Source organism: Manis pentadactyla, chromosome 4, assembly GCF_030020395.1.
Source record: "Manis pentadactyla isolate mManPen7 chromosome 4, mManPen7.hap1, whole genome shotgun sequence".
Lineage (NCBI taxonomy): Eukaryota > Metazoa > Chordata > Mammalia > Pholidota > Manidae > Manis > Manis pentadactyla.
The window spans coordinates 41,414,278-41,439,812 of NC_080022.1; the positions used below are offsets into that span (position 1 = coordinate 41,414,278).

The following is a 25,535-nucleotide window of genomic DNA, read 5'->3' on the forward strand; positions in this document are numbered from 1 at the left end:
CAGTAAAGCAATAATCACAGTAAAGTGAGTCAAATGAAGTTTTTGGTTTCACAGTGCATTATCAGAAGTTACATTTACACTACAGTGTAGTCTGTGAAGTGTGCAATAGCATTATGTCTAAAAAACAATGTACATACCTTAACTTAAAAATATTTTATTGCTAAAAAATGCTAACCATCATCTGAGCTTTAGTAAGTCAAAATCACTGATCACAGATCATGACACACAAATCTTGCAAGAATTACCAAAATGGGATAGACACATAGAATGAGCAAATATTGTTGGGAAAATGGCACCAATAGATTAGTCTGACACAGGGTTGCCACAAACTTTCAATTTATGAAAAATGCAGTATCTGCAAAGCACAATAAAACGAGGTAAGCCTGGAATGTATATAACAAATGCTTGGCACATAGTAAGCCGGGAAGCGTTAGCTGTATCATCAGAAGGTATGGTATTTCATAACATGAAGTGCTATTTTGTGTGTGTTTGGTTCACAATTTGATTTTGTGTAAGAATTGTATTGACTTCCTGATACCAGGGATACAGAAGTGAGTAAGATAGTCCTTGTCCTCAACAAACTTGTGAGCAATACCTAATTAAGGAAGGTGGTAGGCATGGGATTAAAAGGAGGAGCCAATAAGCTAAATTTTGGACATGAAAGAATTTGAAATGTAAAATGCACTTCATTACAACTAGTCCTTTATGTGTCTAGCTTCCCAAAAGATTACATCCCAAGCAGGTGGCACATAGCCACGTTGAAAACATCTGTTGGATTTAAGCCTCTGCTAAGACTTCAGACACACCACTATGTTTTAGGCTGTAGATTGTTTATGAGTGAAATTTGTTGTCTACATCTTCATATGTGGGATTTGATTATTAAATCTATTAACTAAAATTTGGGAATGAAGAATTGACTTTTCCTCTTAGAATTGTTTGAATAATAAAACATCTGCTTCCCTCTTCTTTTTTCTAGGAGAATGCAGTTTTTATAGATACTAAGAAGTTGCCTATAATCAAGAAGAAAGTGAGAAAGTTGGAAGATCAGAATGAGTATGAGTCCCGCTGGTAAGGAGACAACCTCACTAGAGCCCTCTGCTGGCCAGGCGGAGGCACAGGCTGGTCGGGGAGGCAGTACAGCAGAGCCTAACAGCACAGCTTAGATTTGAATGCCTGAGTTCCTGTGGAGCACCACCACTTACTAGCTTTGTAAACATGACTGTAACCTAGCGTCTCTTTGCCTTCTTCCCTGAAGTGGGAACTACCTCACAGCTGGTGAGGACTAAATGAGATCACACGTAGTATATATGACACTTGGGACACAGTAATACTCAGTGTACATTGGCTTATCACCATCATGGAGACTTATAAGAGAAGGCAGTGACCTCCCAATTGAGAGGTATACAGCACCTTCAGGTCTTGTTTAATTTTAATCCCCAAGTATTTCAAAATGACTTTTTAAAGACACTAACTACAATATCATTTCTGTGCCTAAATATCTGTCAATTCCGTAACATCATCAAATATCTAATTGTTACTCAATTATCGTAAGTCTCAAAAGTCAGTTTTTTCTCTTCCATTTGCATGATAAAACTGGGATCTTTAGTTGTATGATGAGTTAGGCACTAAGGTTCTTTGTTCAGCATAGTAAGGGATTTAAGTGAAGGAAGGGGATCTTACAAATCATTACCCTGCTGTTTTTAAAAGCTTGGCTGGACTACCTGCCTATAAATGGAATCTGTAGAAATTTATTCTCTGCTATTCAACGCAAGGGGATATTAGGCATGGCCACTTCTCTAGCGCGTAGGAGTCTTCACTTGCAGAGTGACATGTTTGGACAAGATCTGTCATAATTTTCCAAGCCTTGAGAGGAAGCCAAATAAATCTCTTACCCTTAACATCTCTGCAGTTCACCTCTTGACCCTTACTCATCTATTCAAACTGTTTTCTCAAGATCTCATTGTTAAATCCAAGAGTTTTTCTGAAGTGGAACTTCTCAGCTCCTCTGCTCTAACCCTTTGAACTTACAGTAAAGGACACTCAAGCCCTGGATGCCCCCAAAGCTGTACAAGTAGAGGTAGAGCCAGGAGTATAATACTGGGTCTCTGTTCTCACTGCTCTCTCCTCTGTTGTCCTTACCTATATCCAGCTTTCTGTCCATCCTTTAGCAACTAGTAGTGGAATCATCTGAGTCCATTTCTATTCTTTACTCCATTGCCCTGCTGCCAGTTTAAGGAGATATAGTCTGTGAACTACAGCACCTAAAGCCATTTGACTTACTACTACTATGCTACATTCAGGGTGGCTCTAGCCTCTCTCTCTCAAGATTGCTAACTCTGTCCACGTAGTACTCAGCACTTTGACTACTTTTCTCTAGCCTTTGGAAGGATGTCACCTTCAACTTAAAAATCAGAGACATTGATGCAGCAACTGAAGCCAAGCATCGACTTGAAGAAAGACAAAGAGCAGAAGCCCGAGAAAGGAAAGAGAAGGAAATTCAGTGGGAGACAAGGGTAAGCTTGCTTCGCGGAGCTGCCCCAACCTCCCAACTGCCGTCCCCCATACTCTGAGCTGTAACTCATTCACTCAATGAATGTTGAAGCTAAGTACCAAACAGTTTTAAATTAAATTAGCATGGTGATGAACAACCCTGGTCCCCACCTGAAGTTCATTTCAGTGTAATGAGGGGAGAAGACATAAAATAGTTAAGTATATTATAGAAGTATAAAGCAAGTGTGTAACTGAATTCTCCCCATTTCTCTTACAGTTATTTCATGAAGATGGAGAATGCTGGGTTTATGATGAACCACTACTGAAACGTCTTGGTGCTGCCAAGCATTAGGTTGGGAAACGCAGAGTTTATACCTGATGCCCAGGGCAGTAGGCATAATTAAGCAACACTCTTCCTTTGGGAGAACCTACTCACTCCCATCTTATTGCAGTGGTTCCTATCTCAGGGATACTGGACTTTCTGATGCATATGAACAGTTATAAATGAGAAAAACTTCCCTTTTTTCCTCTTCTGTAGCAGTTACAATTTTGACATCAGTCCTGAGAAAAACTTCAGGTTTTGAAAGCAAGATGTCTGCTTCTTTTCCAAACCCCATCCTTTGAAAAGCATTTATAAATCCCAGTCTTAGACTGCATTCTAGTACTGCTGCTGAGATACACATCTGTTTAAGTTCATATAATCTTGGGTTCTATATACATATATATATATATACACACACACACACACACACACACACACACACACACACACGTACGTATATACCTGATGCCAGATTTTTCATAAGTACTCCATGTACTGTAAATAAATACTGGTTCCTCTGAGTTTTAGAAAATTAGAGTGATGTATTATAATCAAGTGCTGGGAAATTTCACAACCTCACCTACAATAACTTTGTTTTGGATTTGAACTATTAAATTGTATCTAACTGGACTACAGTTTAATTATACTCAGTGCTTCTTAGGGCTTCATAAAGTGATTTTTCCAACCTTTTTTTAAAATGTGTTTCTTTTATTATCTTTATGGTTAAACCTGGAGCCAGTTATTTGCAACCTTGAACACAGGACTTAGCTAGCTTTTCACAAGGACTGCCCTCCCTTTACAGTTATGTGTTTAGCTCCCACCATGCTGTTCTCCAAAGTTTTCATTAAACTTTATATAGCACACATAGGGCTCCCAACATTTTATCCAAAAATATTTTATTGCCGTAGAGGTTTGGGAAGAATATTTTTACAGCTTCCTACCCTATGCTGAAACAAAATATAACAAAAGAATGCCACAGCAGCAAATGGCTCATTCTGAAGGGCAATACAGAACTATCTTTATTTAAAAATACATTTAAAAATCAACAGGTATTAGTATTAGCACCTAGCATTTAGGTACTAAAAGACATCAGTTACATAGGGCCTCACAAACTGCTCCTGTCACCCTGCTAATTCCACTGCCAGCTGCTACAGTGATCCTCAGTTTGTTAGTCACAACAGAAGACAGGGCTGGGGGGGGAGCCGATCAGATTCTATGATGCCAGTGCAAAAATTCAATGGAAGCCCTAAGGCAGTAGTAGTGTAACTTCATAAAATACAAACACATTTTTAAAATACACAATGCTTCAGGCCAATGAGACTGCAGTTTATTTGACTATTTTATGGTAGGGGAGAAGGTTAAGTGTTGATGTGAAAGCCCTAATATCAGTAATGGGGATGGTAGAATCTGCCAGCAGAGGAGAGGATGACAGGTAGGTTAGCTGCATCACTTCACAAGAAGAGTTTGACTCCTCACCAGAAGGGGTACCATCCTCTTCCAGTTCATACTTGCCAGATCCAACAACCTGGATGGGGCCAAAGACATAGCAACCCAAACTCAGTGAATGGTAACGGCTACAACAACTCTGGAAAGGACAAAGCTGCAGCTTTCTTAACCATACTCACATGAACGCTGAGCATTTTACTTCCCAGTCCTCTGTGAGCCTTGAACCAGTTGACAAGATCTGATTTTGAGAATGACTTCAGTGCTTCAATCTTACAGAGGGAAGGGAAGAGAGGAAAAGAAAGCAAGCTATAAAAGGCTAGCAATGCACTTTCTGGAAAAAGGAGTTCTTAACACCCTAGGCAGACCATTTTATTCTTCCAAGTCTCAGCTTACCCCAAGAGAAGGCTGGAAATAAGCCTCTGTTACACACACAACCCCTCAATGTTTCATAGCAAAGATTAACCCTCACAGATAAGCAGGAGAGGGTCGCAGATGGTGTGATTATGGCAGAGCACTATACAGAGCCAAATCTGTCACCACTTTAATGTCACTCAGGTACATGCTAACTGTGTACTCTGGCTTGTACAGTAACTACTGAAACGTGAAGAGAACTGTACCTGTCCTGCTTCTAACAAACAGGAAAACTTGAGTGTCTTTTAGAGTTGGGCTGAAACCTTGTTTAATAACCCTTTTGCCTCAGTGTCCCTTGGTAATCCACCATATAGTGTTATATTATCAGAAAGAAAGAGCCCTGGTTTGTAGGACCCAGAGCTCTTTTCTTGGGTTTTATTACTTTGTGCTAGAAGTTGTCAAAAGATCTGCACCCAGAATCATTAAATCCAAGAAGAGGAACTCTGTAAATACCAGTTCTTAATTTTCTTTAAGCAGAATGTTTTTTTTCCCCTCCACATACCTTGTAGTGAACTTCAGTATAATACAAAAATGGATTTGCTCTGATTGAAATTAGTGGTGTTGGCTGTGGGATGGGTGGTAAAGATGAGCAGCCTGCTCAGCCACCTGAAGTGCTAGAGCCAGTCTTGGAAACTCAAAGATTTGATTAATCAAATCAAGGAACAGGCAAGTAAATAATAACCACATGATACTGATTTTCTTGGAACTGCAATTCCTATTAAATCACAAAATCCTGTCAGAGCCATCAATATGAAAGCCGTTTTACTACCTCATGGGCAAGGCGGTCAAACAGATACTGCTGTGTCACCACTTCATTCCAGTTCCTGTCCACCTCCTCCCCGAGGTGGGTGTCCTCACACTCCTTCAGCTTGATAAGAGCTGTGACCTGTTTCCACCGAAAAGACCATCAGGCATCACACCAGTTCCCCCAGAACACACCTGGTCCTTCCCATCTGCTCTGTGATGACTCGATAAGGTCCCTTCCATTGGGACCTGCCAACATGATGGGGAAGGATGAAACTAGGACATTATGGTCAGATTAAGGTGGGGCTACAAAGCTCAAAAAATGGCCAGCACATAGCACTAAGACTAGTGTGTATTCTTGAGGGCTGTGGGGCCAAGGAACCAAAGAAAACAGTTACCTGGGTATTAAATGCATCCTCAGTAAGGTTCTCGATCTTCTCCTCAAAGCTACAAAGAAACTCTTCTATTTTCTTATCAACAACTTCAGAACTGAAACAAAACATCTTCAATTAAAAGTCATCAGAGACCTGGTCTCAAGTAGAAGGCAATGGAGAGACTTGGAGCTAAGGCATGTTTCCAGGAAAGAGACTGAAGTCCACTCTTCCCAGACCTTCATACTCTCCCTTGAGCTAAAGGAAGAGTAGAGAACAGGGAAGAACCTACCCTACCCGCCTCTCCAGCCCATTTCCTGGTATCCTCAGTACAGAAGCAGTGAAGCCATGCCTGACACCCTGAAGTGGAGAGCCCAAGGCCCTGGTCTTGCTTTAACAGGAATGCCAGTGAGGCACCTCCACCTTGCTTGTCCCTCAGGTCTGCCCAGAGGTACGGGCAAGCCATGCACAGTGGCTACAGGACTTTTGAGGCAAACCTCACAGGATCACTGGGACCACTGATCAGTCCTGGATAAGGCTGTCTGTGAACTGGCCTCCATCCTGTAACCCCTGCAGCTGTAACCAAATGAAGCAAACCCTGTTTGGTCAGTTACTTGAGGTTTAATGAGCACCTACAGCTCCTACTCTCTGTGCCAAGAACAGTAGTAGCAGTTGGCCCCACCTACTCACTTGTACTTAGTTGCCTGAGTCCCCACGGTGACGGAGAATCCTAAGATTCCAGATGTGTTCCTGCAGGTAGGGTAGACATGGTACCTACAGCCAGAGTGAGAAGATGTGAGTGAAAAGCTCAAGTGGTCATCTGGACCCTGGCCTCAGAGGTGCTAAAGATGAGTGTGAAGGATATCTGCATATCCTTCCTGGACCTGGAGGTCCTGAAAGAATATCCATAAATATGTATGCATCTGTTTCATTCTCAGGTTAGGGCATCCACTCCTTTCTTTGAGGATCACAGGCTAGCTTTCGCTCTTGATAATCATGAAATTTGACCAAACAGAACCTGATGATGGTCAGAGACACAGATGCCAGAAGCTTTGACCAGTAAGTATGACTAAGGCATGGAAGGACCAAGAGCTCTGAGGGTAGTCAGGGTAGCTACAAACCTCAGCCCACAAAGTAAGCCCCAGACTCTTACTTGAGCTCAGTGCTTCTGCCAGCAGACTTACCCAAGGGTCTGCTTGGTTCGAAGGAAGTCAAAACAAGGCTCCTCCATGTGCATCTGTAATTCAACATACTACCCATCAGCCCAACTCCCCCTGGCAGAGAAACCTACATTTCTTCCCCCAGAAGTGTTCCACATATCCCCAAAGTCCACCCTCCCTTACTGCCTTTTTCCTAAATCGCCCAGGCCCCCTGTCCATGCTCACACACCATCCCACCTACCAATCACAGGTCTCTGACCACTCCCAAGCTCCTAGTGCCCAGGCAGAAAAACCCATCCTCATGCTGGGGCAGGGGCTTCTGAACACCGTGACTCTCCTTTATACAACTTACCACAAGCAGCTCCATAAGAGTGTATTCTTTCAGACTCCTGGTACCTGACTGAGAGGAGAAATTAGACCAACTGAAAACCCAATGGCTTTCAGGCTTTTTAACGATCCCGCTATTCTTGGCAATCATTTATTCAGGCATTCTTCACCAAAGAGAAGTGATCACACCCTCTACTGCCAAAATTTCCACAATTCTGTTTACACATCTGCCTTTCACTAGACTAAAGGTCTGGTCTGATGGCATGAATCATGCTTGATCGTTTGTATTCTCAGTCCTAGCACAGAACTAACTGCAGACAGACATGGAGGTGAATCCAGTAATCCCTAACCTGCCACCTCCTGGCCAAAGGACCCAGAAGACATGACCTAAAATCAAGTACTTGGCAGTTCAAGGTCCTATGGAGGAAATATCTGGGGATCAGTGAAGGGTATCTAGACCTATCCCTCAGATGGAGAGAGAGAAAGAAACAGGAGCTTCTGCAGCCACACAGCAACACAAAAACCAGTGGATAAGAAAAATGCCTAAGAGGCAGATGCCACACTGAAAGACCATATCCTAGCTGTCCTGGAGACTGGCAAAATAATGCTGCTCAAAAGGGAGAGCAGGAGGCCAACAAGCAGGATGTTGCTAGTGCATCCCTCAGTAGGTTCTTATGTCTCCTGACACAGACGCATTCCTATTCCTTCCAACCTCGCCAGAGGAAGAGACTAAAGCCCTGTTTAGTTAGCAACGGAGATTCCCTGTTTGCCTCTAAAAGGACTGCAACAAAGCCAATCAAAACTATCAAGTGCTGTTCAAAATGGTCTCTGGGAAGAGGGAAGTGGTTCCCTAAAGGAAGCAGCTGGTATCGGAAGTTAGTGCTAAGAGGTGATCAAATAGAAAGCACCTCAACAGACAGGCCTTACAATATGAATCTGCCTTAAACTAGGAAGTACTGCTATGGGTTTTGAGCAGTCAGAAGCACTGGAAATGTGGACAGGACTAAGCAAGGCCAGACCATATCATTAATGAAGTTTGGTCATTTCAGCTTCAACTACATTGAGAACCTAGAAAAAAACTCCAAGAAAACCCCACAAAAAAACAAAAAACTTGCAGAAAAAAACAGAGGGGAAGAAGCTCTGCAGACAAGCCAGCCTCTAGGGCAAGACTCAGGCCCAGGGCCAGAAACAGTAAAAGGACAAGGTGATAATTAGGCCATGCAGACCTGCCCAAAGCCCAGACCAGGGATCTTCACAGGGTCTGACAGAGGAATGGCTCCCTCATGCAGAGAACCCAGGTCCACAGCAGAAGTCAGCAGAGGAGTCCCAGAGCTCAGGATACCAGAGATCAGTCTGGACAGGTGGGCTACCCACAGGCTAAAGTAGGCTACGGGCCAGCTAAGATCATTGCAGAGCTCTTCCTTACTTCAGCCCCATCCCACCCCTCCAGAATGGTGTGGAAGGAACACAGGATCTGAGGACAGAAGGAATAAATTTGAGTCACAGCTGTTAGGACCTCAGCAAAGGGACTTGACCTCAGATTCATCATCCATAATATACGGTTGATAAATTCTTTCTCCTAGGAGCTCCGAAACCTTCAATTATGACTCTGATAGTAATTCTTTTGCTATATATTGACTGCTTAGCTATGTTTACTTTCGTCTTTTTTAAAACTGCCCTTTTAGCAAATGTCCTCCTGCTGCTCGGGGTTCTATCAGTAAATTGTTCTATCAGGAGTGTGTAGGAATTTCCAGCCACACTTCAGTCTCTGTCCCTCTGGACTAGTGGTTGGGTGATTAATGAAGCACTGTGATTGAAAAAGGATCCATTTCACTGACAGGAACAATTTTTAAATGCAGATTGCTTTAAGAGGCCAGTGACCCTAAACATAAAACAACAGAGATAACTGCAAAAAAGGCCTTGAAGGTACAGGGACAGTATTCCCAGGTATTCTGTATCTTCCACCAGGGCTTAGTGCCCCTAAGGTGCTTAGCTGGGGAACGGCTGAGTGGAAAGGTGCCAACTGACCTGGTAGTACACAGTGACTTCAGAGTTGGCATCTCCCTTGTTCAGAGCTCTCACTTTGCATATGTGGTGGCCCCTGGGCAGCTCTACCACCTGGAACTGCACCGGCATCTCCTGCCCCAGAGGCGTGAAGTTCAGCTTGCTGCAAAAGAGTCAGTGTGGGTCACTGAGGCAGTGCCTTCATCCTCCTACCCCAACCAAACACTGAAGAAGGGGTCAGGCCTTCCACAGACCCTCCTGAATTGCTTTGCTTACATAACTATCCTCAAGAAAACCTAGCACAAAAAGCTTCTCCATTGTGGATTTAGTAACAATTGAGTTGTGGCTTGAGGCCCTCCTGTTGGTAAGGACACACAATCCCTACAGAGAAAAAAACGAATACTCACTCAACAACATATTTCAGGAAATCCATAGATTCCTAGTAGGCAAAAGAGGAGAAAACAATTACATCAAGCTTTTCTGGTTTTGATTTCTCCCAGAACCAATATCAATATTCTGACTGACTGAGAAGCCCTGGATAGCATTAGGAAAGCAGATAATAGTCTGTCACCCAAAATGCTGGGCAAGTCATTCACAGACTGGATGCATCATTCACGGATCTGATATGTCTACTGAATACTCTTCTGGTCTCCCAAGGCACTCTGTTTACCTGCACACTGTGACACTTTCTCCACTGGATCAAACATAATTGTTCGGTTTACCCCCCTAGTCTGTGCCCTGTATGACAGCTGCAGCTGTGAGTGAGAAAGCTCATACACAGCAGAGTACAGAGTAACAGAGGAACATGAACACTGAATGAATGCTGCACGCCCCCCACCCCCCCACTTCTTAAAGAACTTCTGTTCTTTAAAATGAGAGAGAAGTGGAAGGGTCAGCTCATCTCCACGGTTACCTGGAGCAATTCATGGTACAAAGTTCTCTGGACGAAAAGGACCTCTACCCAGTACTCCTACTGTGCTCAGAAAAGCAAGTAGCTATTCTTACTATTTTCTATGTGGGTTGAAGCTTTTAAACTTCTTCCTGTGTGTAGGCCAGAGACGAAGGCTGGTTTTGGGGTTGGCGGGAAAAGACTGAGAGGAAGTGGGGAGGACAGCAGCCCATCTCAAGAGTGGCCATTCATATATTCCATCAAAAGGCCAGTCCTGAGAAAATGGGGAGGCTATGCAGGGAGATGGTCAACAGCCAAACATTTGAGGGAGAGTCCCAAATAAGCACTCGGCTGGAAGAAGCCTCAGAGAGTCACAAGGTTCCACAGACACATCCAACTCACTATGTATAAGAACAAACCCTTCATCTGCCCCCAAACCTACTATTCCTACTCCTCTGCCAACCCATTGGTTCAAGCAAGAAATTTGGACATCTTCCTAGACCCCCGCCGCTCCCTCACCCCCACACCCATTCACGGAGCAGTGGCCATCCTCTATACCTCTTCATTTCTAAGGCACTTTTTTTTCACGTATTTTGCCTAACCTCAGACAGTGTTTATTGTGGCAGAAACACATCAGTTTATCATCTTGACCATTTTTAAGTGCACATTTCCAAACTGTTATGTATATTCACATTGTGAAACTGAACGCCAGAACTTTTTCATCTGCAAAACTGAAAACTCTATACTCATAAAACAACTCCCCTTTTTCCCTCCACCAACCCACAGTAACCACCATTCTACTTTCAGTTTCTCTGCCTTTGACTACTCTAGACACTTCATATAGTGGAATCATACTTCATGTCAACTGGTCTCTGGATTTTCTTAATGACAAATTCTTTTTTGAATCCTTCAGTGATTCTACATCTACTAGAGGATAAAGCCCAAGATCTCAGCTTGACTTCTTAGCTTGACATACAAGTTCTGCCTAAGTATGCAAATGTGTGTGTTTATATCCCTCACCACTCCCCACCTCCCACTTTAATCTCTAAATTAAACTGTGGTTTCCACAGTCTTCGACATCACCAACACTGTATGTTTACCAAACCCATCCACTCAATGTCCTGTTACCAGCAGTCTCCTTCATAAGAAAGTCTTGCCCACATCATAGGGGTTGTGCTGTGACAAAGCCAAAACTACTGAGCTTCCCCTTTAGGCAAGAACTAAAGTAATTCCAGAGCCCACATCAGCATTCAGACCTGGCCAGGAGCAACAGAGCACCTCACACTCACTGTGCTTGTGACATTTCCTTGTACCAAGCCTTCAACAAAAAGCTGGGATTTGAATTCTTTGACAAAGTTCAGCAGAGACTCAAGGGAAAGGCCATCCATCAATGCTCGGTACTTATCAATCATAGACCAACGGGCATATTCCAGGATTAAAAGCCGCACATCTCTGTACAGAGGACAGAAAATGAAGTTTTGTTGTAAGGAATGACTCTTGAGGGTAAAGATTTGGTTAAGCTTCTATAGATGATATATTCCCAAGGAGAGATAATTTGTATCACAACTTAAGATAGGGAAACAATGTCATGATCACCAAAAAGCATTTAAAATTGCATATACAAATTTATACATAGATCTGCTCACTGGTACAACTCACTTATCTCAGTTGCAAAATAAAATATTTCATGTAAGTTGCCAGATGAGTCACATGCCAATTTAGAATTATTACTATTTTGATGTGAAACCTTACTAACATTTTGTTAATTAATGGGGGTCACCATTATGGATATCTATTACTGCAATGACAATAGAGTACAGGTAGTGGTTCCACGTCAGAATCAGACTAACCCCTGTCCTTCAACGGCTTCCCCACCTCCCCACACTAAACTGCCTGAAGTTGGCAAGTTAGCTAACATCTGTGATTTAATTTATTTATTTGTAAAATAGGAGAAATAATGGCAACCGTTACAGGGTTTTGGTGAGAAGTAAATAAAACAAATATATGTGAAGTTCTTAGATCTAGCACATTAACAAATCTTCAATATAGATACTCTAATTTACTACATTTTAATAAAGTGGTATTGAGGAGTTAACTGATACACAAGGCTATTTTTCATCAGATCAATAGTTTGAGACAACTCTCTGACTTTTACTTGGTTAAGTTTTTGTGACTTTTTGTGACCAGATTTTCAATTATTACATCTCTGACTCTGAACTGTTCTTTCCCCTACTACCTGTGCTCATTATAACTGTCAAAATCAGGGCTCCTAATAAAGTTGTGCTATTTGTTTACCATTTATAGATGCCCAACAAGGAGGTCAAGGAGGGGCTTACAAGGCATGTGCACAAAGGGCTGTGCCTGCTCAAAGGTGACGATTCTCTCTCTCCCACCTGCTGAAGGAGGGTACATCCAGGGGGTACTTTCTTCTGGCTCACACAAAGGTACCCAATAGGCTACCATTAGCCCCGGACAAAAGCAGGCTCTGGAGAAAGGCCCAAGGGTTGCCTATTAGTGAGGAAAGCCTTATTATACAGACTGTCCAGAAGCCTTTTTGCTCTCTTCTGGAAACTTGGTTGAATTCTAGATAGTTGCAGTTGCCACTTAAATGATGTATTAAGCAGTTTAACTGAGCTTCTTACCACAATATCCAAGACACTAAAAATCACCAGTAAGAAATTTTGGGATACACTTGTGACAAAGCCAGCACTTCTTTAACTGTCATTTACTTACAAACTGGGAAAAACACCCTTTTTTACCTTTAACTTCTAATTAAGTACAAAGGCTACTTTCAGTCCTACTCACAAGCAGCTACTTAAGCTGGGTTTAGAAAGCCTGTGGACTGCTTTCCTAAACCACAGCACAACTCTAATGTGTGAAAATAAGCACTGAAACTATAGCCTCATTCCCCACACCCACCCTTAGAAGGAAAATACTTTCAGGCCCTCAAGTTATAAGCTAATCTCAAGTATACCCACTTGGCCAGAGTCTCAGGCTTGATAAGGATGTTAAAGTAGGTCTTCTTCAACTGCTCAGTTATCATTGTAAAGACAGCTGGTGTGGAACTAAACTCTGCTAAGTAGTCAATAATGAGCTGAAACAGTAGCTGAAAAGAAAAGAAAGAAGAACTTTTAAGTGGAGAAACACGAAAATCCACTAAAGTTTAGGAAAGGGAATGTCTCCTGTTGTCTTTCTTTCAGGAGCCCAGCATGGTAGTAGGCATTGTGGGAGATAAAAGAGAAGTACTGATGACTCAAATACTATCGTCAGGGGCTAACATTCTTAATAATTGTTAAATTTGGAGCAATGATTCCCTTTTTTTGTTTTTGTAGTTTTCCATAGGTATTCTTAAAACATTTTTCTTTCTAAATGAGTTTAAAAATAATTTTATCTAGCATCCCTACTGTCCCTAAATGTGACTTTAATTGGGAGGATATTATATTTATATATTAATTTTATAAGGAATAACAACTTTCTACCAAGCTGTCCTATCCAGAAACATGATGAGTCTCTCCCTTCTTTAAAATCTTTTTTTATATGCTTCAGTAAACTCCAGTTTTCTTTAGATAGGGTCTGTGCTTTTTTATTTATTCCTAGGTATTTTATTGTTTAGTCCATATTATAAATGAATGATTTTTTCCATCCATTTCTGACTGGTTATTGCTACTATAGCAAAAAAGAGCCACTGATTTTGACATTCAGATCTTGTGATCAGCCATATCCTGTTATTTTTTTAAATTTAGCAATATCTTAGCTTCCTAAGAATTTAATGATATCATCTACAAAAACAAAACAAAACAAAACACCATTTTCTTTTCCAAGTGTTTTTATTTTCATTTATTAATGTAGTAGCCAGAACCTCTAAAATAATGCTGAATAACAGAGGTGACTGTAGTTGTCACAGCCTGGTTTGTTCCTAGCTTTAATGTTCAACATTTCATGAGTTACTGTAATATTTGCTGTTACTGTTTTTTGAATTAAGGTTTTTTATTGTGTGTCAGTAATTTCTCTCCATACCTACTTATTAGGAATGCCCAAATTTATTGAATGATTTTTTTGTCATTTATCACCATATTAATATAGCGTTTCTCATTTGACCTGTGTGTGCTATGATGATTTATGTTTGTCAGCTTCCTAACAATCAACCCTCTGCATTCCTGGCACTTGAACATGGTGAATTACTCTTTTTGTTATATTGCTACATTTAATTTTCAAAGTTTTAGAATGTTTTCATCTATATTTTGTAGGTGAAACTAGTCTCTAGTTTTACACATATATTAAAATAGCAGGTTTTAATATTAAGGCCAGGTGAGCTTCATAAAATGAAGAACCTCAAGTACTTTTCTATGGTTTGTGTTTTTTAAAACATTACCTCCCAAATGATAGCCACTGTATTAGATTTTAATCTGTTTGGTTCTTAAGCTACAGTCTATTTATAAGGCCTCTGAAGGTTGACAAAAGTAAAATACTCCATGGTGTCTCCTGCTAGAACCAATCTTTGTTCACTGTGATGAGTGACTTCTTTAGGGTCTTTGCTAAGATGTGGAGGCTATCTCCTCTAAGCACGGTTCTAACTTCTGCCAGGCCACATCCTCCAGATTTTTTCCCGTATGAACCCAGTTTCACAAATGTTAAAATACATGTTCTACCCAAGAAATCAAGATATAAAATTTATTGTTGGGTACATTACATTACCTGGTATTTGATGGTCTAACCCTCTTAGCTAGCATTCCATATTATTTCTTTCTCTGTTTATAAAATTTTTGACAAAGTGACCCTGAAACACATTCCTTACACAAAAGACAAATTACTAACAAGATACAAACCAGTTTTTATAGGCTCATAAACTTGGAAGGAAAACAAAACACACATACTTAAAACAAAGAGACAGAATGAAAGAAGAGACAAAGGACACACACATTTGAGTTCTACTCCATTTCAGGCAATGTGCTTTAAATCCATTACTGCTGTACAGTATGAAGTCAAGCTCAAACGAGTCTTAAATGCCAGTCCTGATGGCAGAGAAGCTGACAGCAAAGGTAAGTGATATCAAGCCCGGACACACGCTGTGTTATATGCGTTGCCAAGCAATTAATGAATATACGTTGCTCTTATGTGTGGCCAAAGTTAGAATAACTGTCATCAGCCAAGAAAACACGATAAATCCGTATTAATAATTTCTATGTACACCACCCATGCACAAGCCTCTATGCTTGGCGCTACAGGGGCAACAAACATAAATACAAAATTCTAAAGCTCTCTATGAAGAAAACAGAGTATTTGTACTTACAGGTAGTTTGTGGTTGAATCCTTTCACTCGAATAATTAAACCATGTTCTCCAGCTACCAGCTTATACTCCAGCTGTGCCACATCCGCTTCGTAAGCTGGTTCCGCAAGGTTATGGGTAAGGATATTGACAAAGATATCAAAGAGGACGACACTGAGAGTATAAAATGTAAATAGGGTCATTAATTGGCAAGAAAGAGACATGGATATATTTGCTTTGATTTAGAGTAAGAACCTTCACTTTTAGAAATGTGTTAATTCACTAATCCAGAATGTGAAACTGTATACTAATTGAGCCACATGTAATACCGCTCACCCAGGACTCAGTTTCCCAGGGGCGTTATACAACTCCTCCCTTCAGCAGTGCTTCCCAATCCTTGTCATGTCAAGTACATGCAGAGAATGATAATATTTATAATGCATGATGGGATAAGTGTAAAAGGCATCAAAGACAACTGGCCTAAAGGCTCTGGCTATACCTATGGCCTAGGTTTTCTGATTGACACATAAAAATCTGAGGGAAGGGAGGAGGGCAATGCATTTTTTAAGAGGATATTAATAAATGTTAGTGCTACTTGTCATTTTAAGGTTGGCTTTTACAGTTCAAGTGGCAAAGGAAAGGAAGAAGTGTGCTCACATTTTCTTAGCACCTCCCTAGGTTTCAGGCACATTTTAGGTTCTCTGACCTCCCATGGTGCATCTACATAAACATATATGTAATTTACTAACAACAAAATGTAATCAGATTCCTTAGCAGTACCTAAATATAGGATCAAGAGTTTCATTAGTCCTTATTGTAGACTGGAAGCTAACCCAAAGTCATCTCTAAGGAGCTTTTTCAGTCCAGTAGTTTTACGACAGTTAGGGTAAACTGCTCAGTCTGTTTTACAAATGGAGAGGGAGCAGCCACATTCCACTTTAATGTTACTATCGATACAAATAATTTGTTTTGGGCACAGAACAAATACATAAATCAGTAGCACAGCTCAAGTACTGACAGAGAAAATGATAGAGTGATTCAGAATGAAAAAAACATTTTTTCAATAATAAAAAAATATTTTCCAGAAGAGGATGATTGCTTACTTTGCTGCAGACTTCTGTATCAAAGGTGAGATCAGATGGAAACGTATATATGCTGAAAGAAAAAAAGACCAAAAGTAAGAAAATTCAGGCCAGAAGCCTCAAATATTTTATACATCTGCTATTCTCCCCTCATACTGTACCTACATGTGTGTGTGTATTTTACAGATTCTGAAAAAAAAACCTATTAATCCTTAAATCCTAATTATTCTTAAGGGTCCTTTAAAAAGTGATTATTTACCATTCTACATAGTGTCCAGAGGGCACACTTTAGTCTACAGAACACCAGATATATAGGAAGATACAGAGAGAAGTCTATGAACACTCATATTCATCAACAGGTTTGGTCAGGAAAAATGTTTATAGCATATATGTCAGGAACACTAAGGAAACAATCCAAATGTTCACATAAAATTATAGCAGACCCTTCCTAAAGAAGCCAAATAAACATGAACAGTTTTAGAAACTCTTACAAGCTATTTAAAGAACACCTTCACAATGAACTCAAGAATCCTTCAGAGCTACAGTATGGTTGTGTTGAGTTTAGGGATATGAGTTAAATGGCAACCAAGAGTACTCAGCCTTTGATTCCGAGTTGCTTCTGTAAGTTCCTATGCACAGAACAGAAAATAAAGGCAATACAGTTTGGGCTAACACACTGAAGCCAAGAACTTTGGTGTTAACTGTATACTGTGCTTCCTTTATTCTAAAGAACAAAATGGCAGAGGGAGACAGATGGAAGATTAATGCTAGACTACATCTGTTATGTCTAAGAATAATTTCCTTCAGCATACTCTTTTCTCTTTTTAAAAATAATGCTCAAAAAATACCACCTGTTCCCTAAGATAGCTAAACACCTGGATCTGCTTTCATTTAGCTGAGAGGAAAATCCCTGAAAACAACTTCATTTTAGGCTCGAATCTTTATTTCCTGGAATCTGTAATGTCTACAAGATTTCTGTGATAGCACAGGAGCATGGTACAGGTTGGATAGATAAGCCTAGGAAAGGCCTTCAAGTGGAAGAGGAAGGAGAAAGGGAGGGAGGTGACAGGGAGGCAGGGAAGAAAGGTTGCTATGAAGTAGAGAAAGAGTTGCTATACTTGTTTCACTCCTTTTTGGGAGGGAAACGTTTTACCTTTAGGGATTTTGAATTTGTTGTCTTTCTTATACCACAGGCAACCTTGTGGCGTGTTCACAATTTTAACAGGGTATTCTGTCTCAGGGCAGTCAAAAGCCTTCAACATGAAGTCTGTTGCTAACAAAAGAAAAGAGTATAATTCATTCAGGTATATCAATAGGACTTCCAGCAACCTGATCTTGGTTTCAGAAATCTAATTAATTTCCTCTTTGTGGCAAAAATAAGCCAAATTCAAATGCTGGAGTGCAGTAAATTAGACAATACTGAAAACAAAATTCTCTTGGCCTAAACACACTGAACTCTGAAGATCTGTAATTTCCCAAGGGTTGATTCTGAATCTCTCATATTCTGCATCAATCCCTTTCTCAAAAGACGATCTTAACTGTGAGAGGAAATTCTGGTCAGGACAGTTGTATAAATGAATTTACAAACGAATCCATTATGGAACAAGAATATCTTCTACCAACTTTACGGATGTTTGAAAGCTCACAAAATAGTTCTGCTCAAACAAAGTCAAATACATCCTCTAAGTTAATGAAAATATAAACTGTTTCATCAATATGTAGGTGAGAAACAGCTACATTAAGAAAAACTTAAGAACAAAAAAAGTACTTGCTATATTTACTATAAAGAACTGGGTTGTTTAGATACTTGAAGAATTCAAGATGTTGAATTTGTCTAAAATATGTAAGACTTTTTTAAAAAGGCTTTTTTTCCTAATTGAGGTTAGATTCACATAATACATAATTAACTATTTTACAGTGAACAGTTCAGGGACATTTAGTACACTCACAATGTTGTGTAACCACTACTTCCATAGTTCTGAAACATTTTCATCACCCCAAAAGGAAACCCCCACACCCAGTTAAGCAGTCACTCCCCATTAACCACACCCCCAGCACTGGCAACAATCATCTGTGTCCTAGCTCTATAGATTTACCTATTCTGGATATTTCATATACATGGAATCACATATTATGTGACCCCCTCTTTCAGCAAAATGTTTTCAAGGTTGACCCATGTTGTAGCATGACTGAGTAATACTTCATCATATATATATACTATAATTTGTTTAACCATTCATTCACTGATGGATATTTGGGCTGTTTGAACATTTTGGCTATTGTGAATAATGCTGCTGTGAACACTCATGTACAGGTATTTATTTGAGCCCCTGTTTTCAGTTCTTTTAAGTATATACCTAGGAGTTGAACTGCTGGGGAAAATGGTGTTCTGAGTAAGTTAGTTATATACAACTGTGCATAAGTTTGACCTAGACCAGTGTTTCTCACAATTAAAAATGTTTTCCATTGCAAGCTAGTAGTCAGATACACATAAATACCTATCTGGAAAATAAGTTCTTGAAATAATACCCTTTCTTTATGCAATGAAACATTTTGCTATTTTCCATTTTAATTAATATTTTTAAAGCTTTCATAATTCATTACACTGACCTCACAACCCATTACACTGATTTCACAGCCCTCTAATGGGTTGCAACCTATAGTCTGAAAAACACTTGAACAACCAGACAAGATAATGGCAATTCCTATAGACACTGCTATGAAAGGAATGGCTATGAAATATAAGAAAAAAAAATGCTTCTGAGAGTCCCAAGGTCTATGTTTAGGTCCTGTTTCCTCTGTTCACCAACTGAATAGTCTAGGACAGGTCACTTTGCTTTTCAAGCTTCAGTTTTCTCATTGGGACAAGTAAATAGTAATGCCTACTCCAGAGCATTACTGGGAAACTCAAATATGAATCTAAATGATATTCTGTAAAATATAGTATACTTTACAAATGCTATTAGTTTTTTATCAATATAGTACATGGATGGATTATGTGTAATGATTGCTATTTTACTAACCTATGTACTTGTTTTCAGCTGGAAGATGAAGATCTGGATTTAATTCGAAATTAGTCTTCCACAGTTCAGCCCAAGAGCTTTCAACATCTGCAGTGATGTAAAACAAATTTATTCACTAAATAATGCAATGTTCAGAATTCTCTTAATAACAATCCAGTCAACAACTGGCCTTCACATGTCAATTCTCCTTTTTTAGGAAAACTGTAAGTGACATATCCAGGCATTGTAGATACTTGCTACTCAAAGTGTGGTCTCAGCAGCACTGGTATCACCTGAGAGCTTATTAGAAATATAGAATCTCAAGCCCTACCCCAGAGCTACTGAATAAGAGCCTGTATTTTAATAAGATCTCCATGTGACATATGCACACTGAAGTTTGAGAAGTACTTTTCTAAGAACAGTCAAAACCTACCCCCAAAGACAACAGGGTTTGTTCACTAGCTAATAATATGAACATAGCAGAAAATGATTTCTTGCAAAGTAGTATGAAAAATTTTCATTTCAAAGTAAACTTCTAAAAAGTGATATACTTTTTTTCCCACAGAAACCATCAGACAAATTATTAAGGAATAGAAATTCCCAGTTGAGTCCAATATACCTAAATGTAAGACAGTTGTTAAAATACTTTACCTTCCACACTATACTGAGTCCCAAACCATTTCTCCTTGAGGTCACATTTTCCTTCATTAGCACCAGACAGCAGAACGAGATTTGCTTTTTGAGGAACTAGCTGATTAAGGGCTTCAGCAATGACCTAATTTGGGGGACGGGGGTGTGGGGGTGGGGGGCAGGGAGACACACACAGCAACTTTACCAAATATATCTGTTAAAAAGTTAAAACCACATTATGTGAGACAACCCCAAGACTCTAGCATCTAGATGCTCATGAAACTATCTATAGTCCATGAACCCTTAATTTACAAACCTTCATTCCTCTATCAATTGTTTCAATGTTTCCTGATAATGCTATAAACAGTGCTCATCTCAAATCCTACAGAGTACTAACAGTATTAGCAGCAGAAAACAGCTATCATTTATTATGCTTTTACTATGTTCCAGATGGTGTTTAACATGTTATTTCATTTAATTCTAAAAACAACCTTAAGGTATATCCTGTTAATAGAATACTTGGTCTCAGAGGTTAAAGGTTAAGTAGTTTGCTCAGGTTAAATAATATGTAATCTGCAAAGAACAACACAACTAGAGGTAGCAAAAATGCAGTTCTAACCAGGTTTGTACATGATTCCAAAGACTATGCTCTTAACCTTAGATACTATACCACACCTCATACCCAAGAATCAATACAATAATCCTAGTATAGGGACTCTTTCAATAAGGACCATGATAAAGACTAAACAGAAAATTTTGTGAGTTAGATTTGAGATCCTAACTACCACTTAAACACCATTTCTTTGAGAAAAAACAGTAAATGGTGGTTCAGAAAAAAAAAACGCTTGGACCCCTGGCACAACCATCCTAGGGGGATGACAAGTTTGCGCAGCCGCTGCTGCTCTTACTTTCCCCTACCCTCTTTAAAATTAGTAGTTTTGGAATACACTGTGTCAGAGTTGCCCAACCTTGGCATTGCTGACGTCCTGGGCTGGGTAATTCTTTGTTGCAGGGTGCCACCTTTTGTCCCATAGGATGTATAGCTGCATCTCTGGCTTCTGCCCAGTAGATGCCAAGAACCCCCTCCCCCAACTCCCTCCATTTGTGACAACTGAAATGTCTCCAGACACCAACAGACTGCCCCTGTAGGAAAACATCACACCTGGTTGAGAACTGCTACCCTATATGGAACAAAATGACTTATTCCCCAGTAGTAGTGGAGGGAAGACCCTGACAAACTATTTGTATGTATGTAATATTACCTATAAGTCATATGTTTCAAATTCAGAGAATCTTATATTTTTCTTGTAAATATTTTCAAATGATTAAGATTTGTCTTGTCTCCAATTGAATTAAAAGGTAAGTTAAACAAATCTCTAAGAATGCTTAACAGTTAAAGCACAGAATTTTTAGGATCCACTTTAACTATTTTAGTATATGTTTCAACACTTGAAAAATAGTGAGAATAGTACTTAAGAGGAGGACTTGATTTTTCTCCTCATATTAAAACATAATCTATATCCAAAAATCATGAAAAATTATCCACAAAACTTTTGATACTTCTGTATAAACAAACAAAAAATTTGACTAAATATAACCAAGTTTTCTCCATTCTCACAGTTTAAAATGTATCTATGTACTTTCTCACCCTCTTCTTTCTCTAAAAGTAAGTTTAGAAATGGAAACCTCCTTACTTCTGGCTTGTATTCAAAAAGAAGCTGATCTCCAGTGAGAAAATCCTGCAGTGGGTACAGCTGCATGTTTTCACACATGTTTTCCACATACTCAACTGGATCTGTCTGTAAAGAAGTAAAATTATTTCACATCAGAAACTCCCCATTATTATCTTTAATTTGCCACAAAATACAAATACTTTTTCTCCTTTTCAAACAATGAAACCAAAGCATCTGAACAGATATAATGAGATATAATTGCAATTTAAGAATCTGATGCTCAGGATTCTAAGAAAATTTAGCCAGAGCACCCCTCCAATCTCCCCATCCTTAGCTCTACACAACACGCTAGGCTGTAATCATGTCACAGACTCTTCATAAGAGTAATTACAACACTGAACCATACATGCTTGTTTACATGTCAAGTGCCCCACATGACTATGAGGTTCCTGAAGACAGAGTCTTCATCATTTTATCAGAACAACACTGTCACCTAAAAATTATTTGTAGACATGAATCAAATCAATATAGAAATCAAAATTTTTCATTAGATAAAACTGTAAGTTAATCAGTACATTATATCACTTTTAAACTAAGAGACGACAAGCCCTCTAACTTCTGAAATGGAAATACTTCTCAATGGAACTTCTGAAATGGAAATAACACTCAATTCAAGTATTATTGAGCACCCAGATGCATAGAATCTTAAAACTGACAAGTCTTTAAGGTATCAAGTAGTTCTATTCCCACATTTTACAATGAGTAAATATACTCAGATTAATTGGTGACTTGCCCAAGGTCACAGAGTGAGTGCACAGTGACAGGCAGAGTAGACATTAGAACTCAGGCCTCTGAATGTAGCAGTGAATAGTCTTTCCAGAATACCACTGTCCAGTCCCTTACTAGACAATGTGGGTGTTCTCTCATCTAATGGAAGGCAGGATACAAGTGAAGGTTACTGCATTCATGGAGAAGAAAAGAGACACACATACATCAAACTAGAGACCAAAGATACATGTTACCTAATCCATTAGCACATAAAAACACAGCAAGAAAAAATTAAGAAAAGATTCATTGTTAGCTTTTTTGGCCCCACTTCAGAAAACATTCCTGAATCATCAAGTTGAATAGCTAAAGTGCTATTATTGCTTAATGATAAATTAAACTCCTACTCTGTTCAAATTTTCTTAGTTATTTTCACCAGTTACTTATTTGTAAATTAACTGCTCTAATCAGTATGCTACAAAACTGAGTGAATCAAAAATATTTCTTATAACGTTTTAAGTGATGTACTAAAACCTGTAGGAATGGCTTTTGCTTCTGTAATGAAGAAAATATAGATTTTATTTTGAGGATGAAATAGAGTAATGCATACTAAAAAAAAAAAAATTCCTATGAAAATACGCTAAGGACTCTAAAAGCAGATCTTTGGTGCCAAGACAATGGAGAAAGTACCAAGAAAAACACTAAAATGCTATCTTTCAATTTCTTTAAAGACATAATTCATATACCACAAAATTCACACTTTTAAAGTGTAAAATTATTTAAGATGTAATAAAAAATAAAACCAAAAAACCCCAAATAACCTGATTAAAAATGGGCAGAAGACCTCAACAGACATTTTTCCAAAGAAGAAATACAGATGGCCAACAGAGTAATATGCTCCACATCATTAATCATCAGGGAAATGAAAATAAAAACCATGAGATATCACCTCACACCAGTTAGAATGGCCTCTATCCAAAGACAAGAAATAACAAGTTTTGGACAGGATGAGGAGAAAAGGCAACCCTCCTACACTGTTGGTGGAGGTGTAAATCGGTGCAGCCACTGTGGAAAGCAGTATGGAGTTTCCTCAAAAAACTAAAAATAGAAATGCCATTTGACCCAGGAATTCTACCTCAAGGAATTTAACCAAAGAAAACAAAATCCTTGACTCAAAGAGATATATGCACCCCTGTTTATTGCTGCATTATTTACAATACCTAAGATATGGAAGCAAGCAAAGTGCCAGCAATAGATGAAATGGATAAAGAAGATGTGGTACATATATGCAGTGGAATGTTATTCATTCATAACAAAGAAAGAATTCCTGCCATTTTTTGACAACACAGATGGACCCAGACAGAGGGTATTATACTCAGTGAAATAAGACAGGCAGAGAAAGACAAATAACCGTATGAGTTCACTTACTTGTGGAATATAAAAACAAAACAAAATGAACAAAATAGCAGTAAACTCATAGACCCTGAGAAGTGACAGGTGGGTACTGTGGGGGAGGGGTTGGGGAGGAGGAGGGAGAGAGAAAAGGGCACAAAATTTCTCAATCATAATATAAGTTGGTCACAGGTACAATAGTACAGCATGAAGAGTGTAGCCAATGATTCTGTAACATCTTCCTATGTTGAAAGACAGTAGCTACACTAGTGGGGGTGAGGATTTAATAATATGGGTAACTGTTGAACCACTGTGTTGTACACTTGAAGCCAATATGATTGTGCATCGATACATCAGTAAAATAAGTGTACAATAGAGTGGTTTTGTATTCACAAAGTTGTGCAACTATCACCATTATCTAGTTCCAGAATATTTTATTACCTGCAAAGGAAACCCCCACACCCATTAAGCAGTCACTCCCCGTTAACCACCCCCCCACCCACTGGCAACCACCATTTGTGTCCTATCTCAATAGATTTACCTATTCTGGAATTTCATATACATGGAATCATAAAACAGGTGACTTGTTGTGACTGGCCTTTTTCATTTAGCATCCTGTTTTCAGGGTGCATCCATGTTGCAGCATCAGTCAGTACTTCATTCCTTCTTATGGCTGAGTAACATTCCATAGTGTGCATACTCTACATTTTGTTTATTCATTTGCTGATGGACATTTGGGTTGTCTTCACTTTTTGACTATAATGAATATAATTTGTGTACATACATGTTTTCAATTCTCTTGGGTGTATACCTAGGAGTGTCAGTCCTGGCTTATATGATAACACTATGTTTAACTTTTTAAGAAACCACCAAACTGTTTTCCAAAGCAGCTGTACCATTTTACATTCTCACCAGCAGTATATGAGGGTTCCAGTTTCTCTACATCTTCTCCAACAATTGTTATTTTCTATCCTCTAATATTGTCTACAAACTCTCACTGGACTTCCATTACCGTTACATTTATTCCTGTTTTTCTGCCTACAGAAAAGCACTTATACAGCTTTTCTCTAGTTCGAATAGTTGATATAAAAGACATACTGAGTCCAAGTTCCTATGTGAAATTTTTTTTAAATGTCAAATTTCTTAATTAAAAAAGACTGCTTTGAATAGTTTGAAAAGGGCATTCCCATCTGCCTTTACTGAAGAAAACCAGAAATCTGAAGATGTGACATTCCAACTTTGTTAAGAAAAAAGAAATCTATAATAAAGTCAAAATAAGCTGAGCTACTTGAATTAATTTAGCAGTTCACAGAGAGATACAGACCTTTGCATTGGATAGGTTTTAATCTAAGATATTTTGGGTTTGTGTTTTAAAATCAAGTATTTATGAATATTGCTAAAGGTGAAAAAAATAAGGAGCAGCCAAATAGGGAGATGACAGTAAACAGATAGCTTGGAATGTCTTGCTAAGAAGGAATTGGATGAGCAGAAAGAAAGAAAATGTCATTCACTCAACCAATGTAAAAAGCTGATCCCCAAAAAAGAAATTTGGGTATCACT

The 25,535-nt window shown here is 39.1% G+C and overlaps 2 protein-coding genes across 8 annotated transcripts in view; one reads left to right on the plus strand and one right to left on the minus strand.

The window, feature by feature from the left end:
* Positions 1-3,502, plus strand: part of OSBPL9 (oxysterol binding protein like 9) — a 195,720-nt gene extending 192,218 nt beyond the window's left edge. For 5 of the 6 annotated variants that reach the window (XM_036893093.2, XM_036893094.2, XM_036893091.2 and 2 more), the window contains 3 exons: positions 977-1,068; positions 2,378-2,513; positions 2,768-3,502. In XM_036893093.2, the coding sequence (XP_036748988.2) occupies positions 977-1,068; positions 2,378-2,513; positions 2,768-2,842 (303 nt within the window). In that variant the 3' untranslated portion in view covers positions 2,843-3,502. Of the gene's footprint in view, positions 1-976; positions 1,069-2,377; positions 2,514-2,767 lie in introns of those variants that run through there. The other variant, XR_008997005.1, reaches the window with a different exon arrangement.
* Positions 3,503-3,691: 189 nt separating this feature from the next.
* NRDC (nardilysin convertase) overlaps positions 3,692-25,535 on the minus strand; it is a 122,521-nt gene continuing 100,677 nt past the window's right edge. For both annotated transcript variants that reach the window (XM_036893090.2, XM_057500207.1), the window contains 17 exons: positions 21,840-21,944; positions 20,167-20,290; positions 19,537-19,623; positions 17,667-17,786; positions 16,535-16,586; positions 15,455-15,605; positions 13,143-13,270; positions 11,454-11,616; positions 9,683-9,714; positions 9,300-9,438; positions 7,297-7,344; positions 6,969-7,021; positions 6,475-6,558; positions 5,812-5,902; positions 5,439-5,555; positions 4,438-4,527; positions 3,692-4,337 (listed from right to left, as the gene is read on the minus strand). In XM_036893090.2, coding sequence (XP_036748985.2) covers positions 4,140-4,337; positions 4,438-4,527; positions 5,439-5,555; positions 5,812-5,902; positions 6,475-6,558; positions 6,969-7,021; positions 7,297-7,344; positions 9,300-9,438; positions 9,683-9,714; positions 11,454-11,616; positions 13,143-13,270; positions 15,455-15,605; positions 16,535-16,586; positions 17,667-17,786; positions 19,537-19,623; positions 20,167-20,290; positions 21,840-21,944 — 1,782 coding nt within the window. In that variant the 3' untranslated portion in view covers positions 3,692-4,139. The remainder of the gene's footprint in view (positions 4,338-4,437; positions 4,528-5,438; positions 5,556-5,811; positions 5,903-6,474; positions 6,559-6,968; positions 7,022-7,296; positions 7,345-9,299; positions 9,439-9,682; positions 9,715-11,453; positions 11,617-13,142; positions 13,271-15,454; positions 15,606-16,534; positions 16,587-17,666; positions 17,787-19,536; positions 19,624-20,166; positions 20,291-21,839; positions 21,945-25,535) is intronic.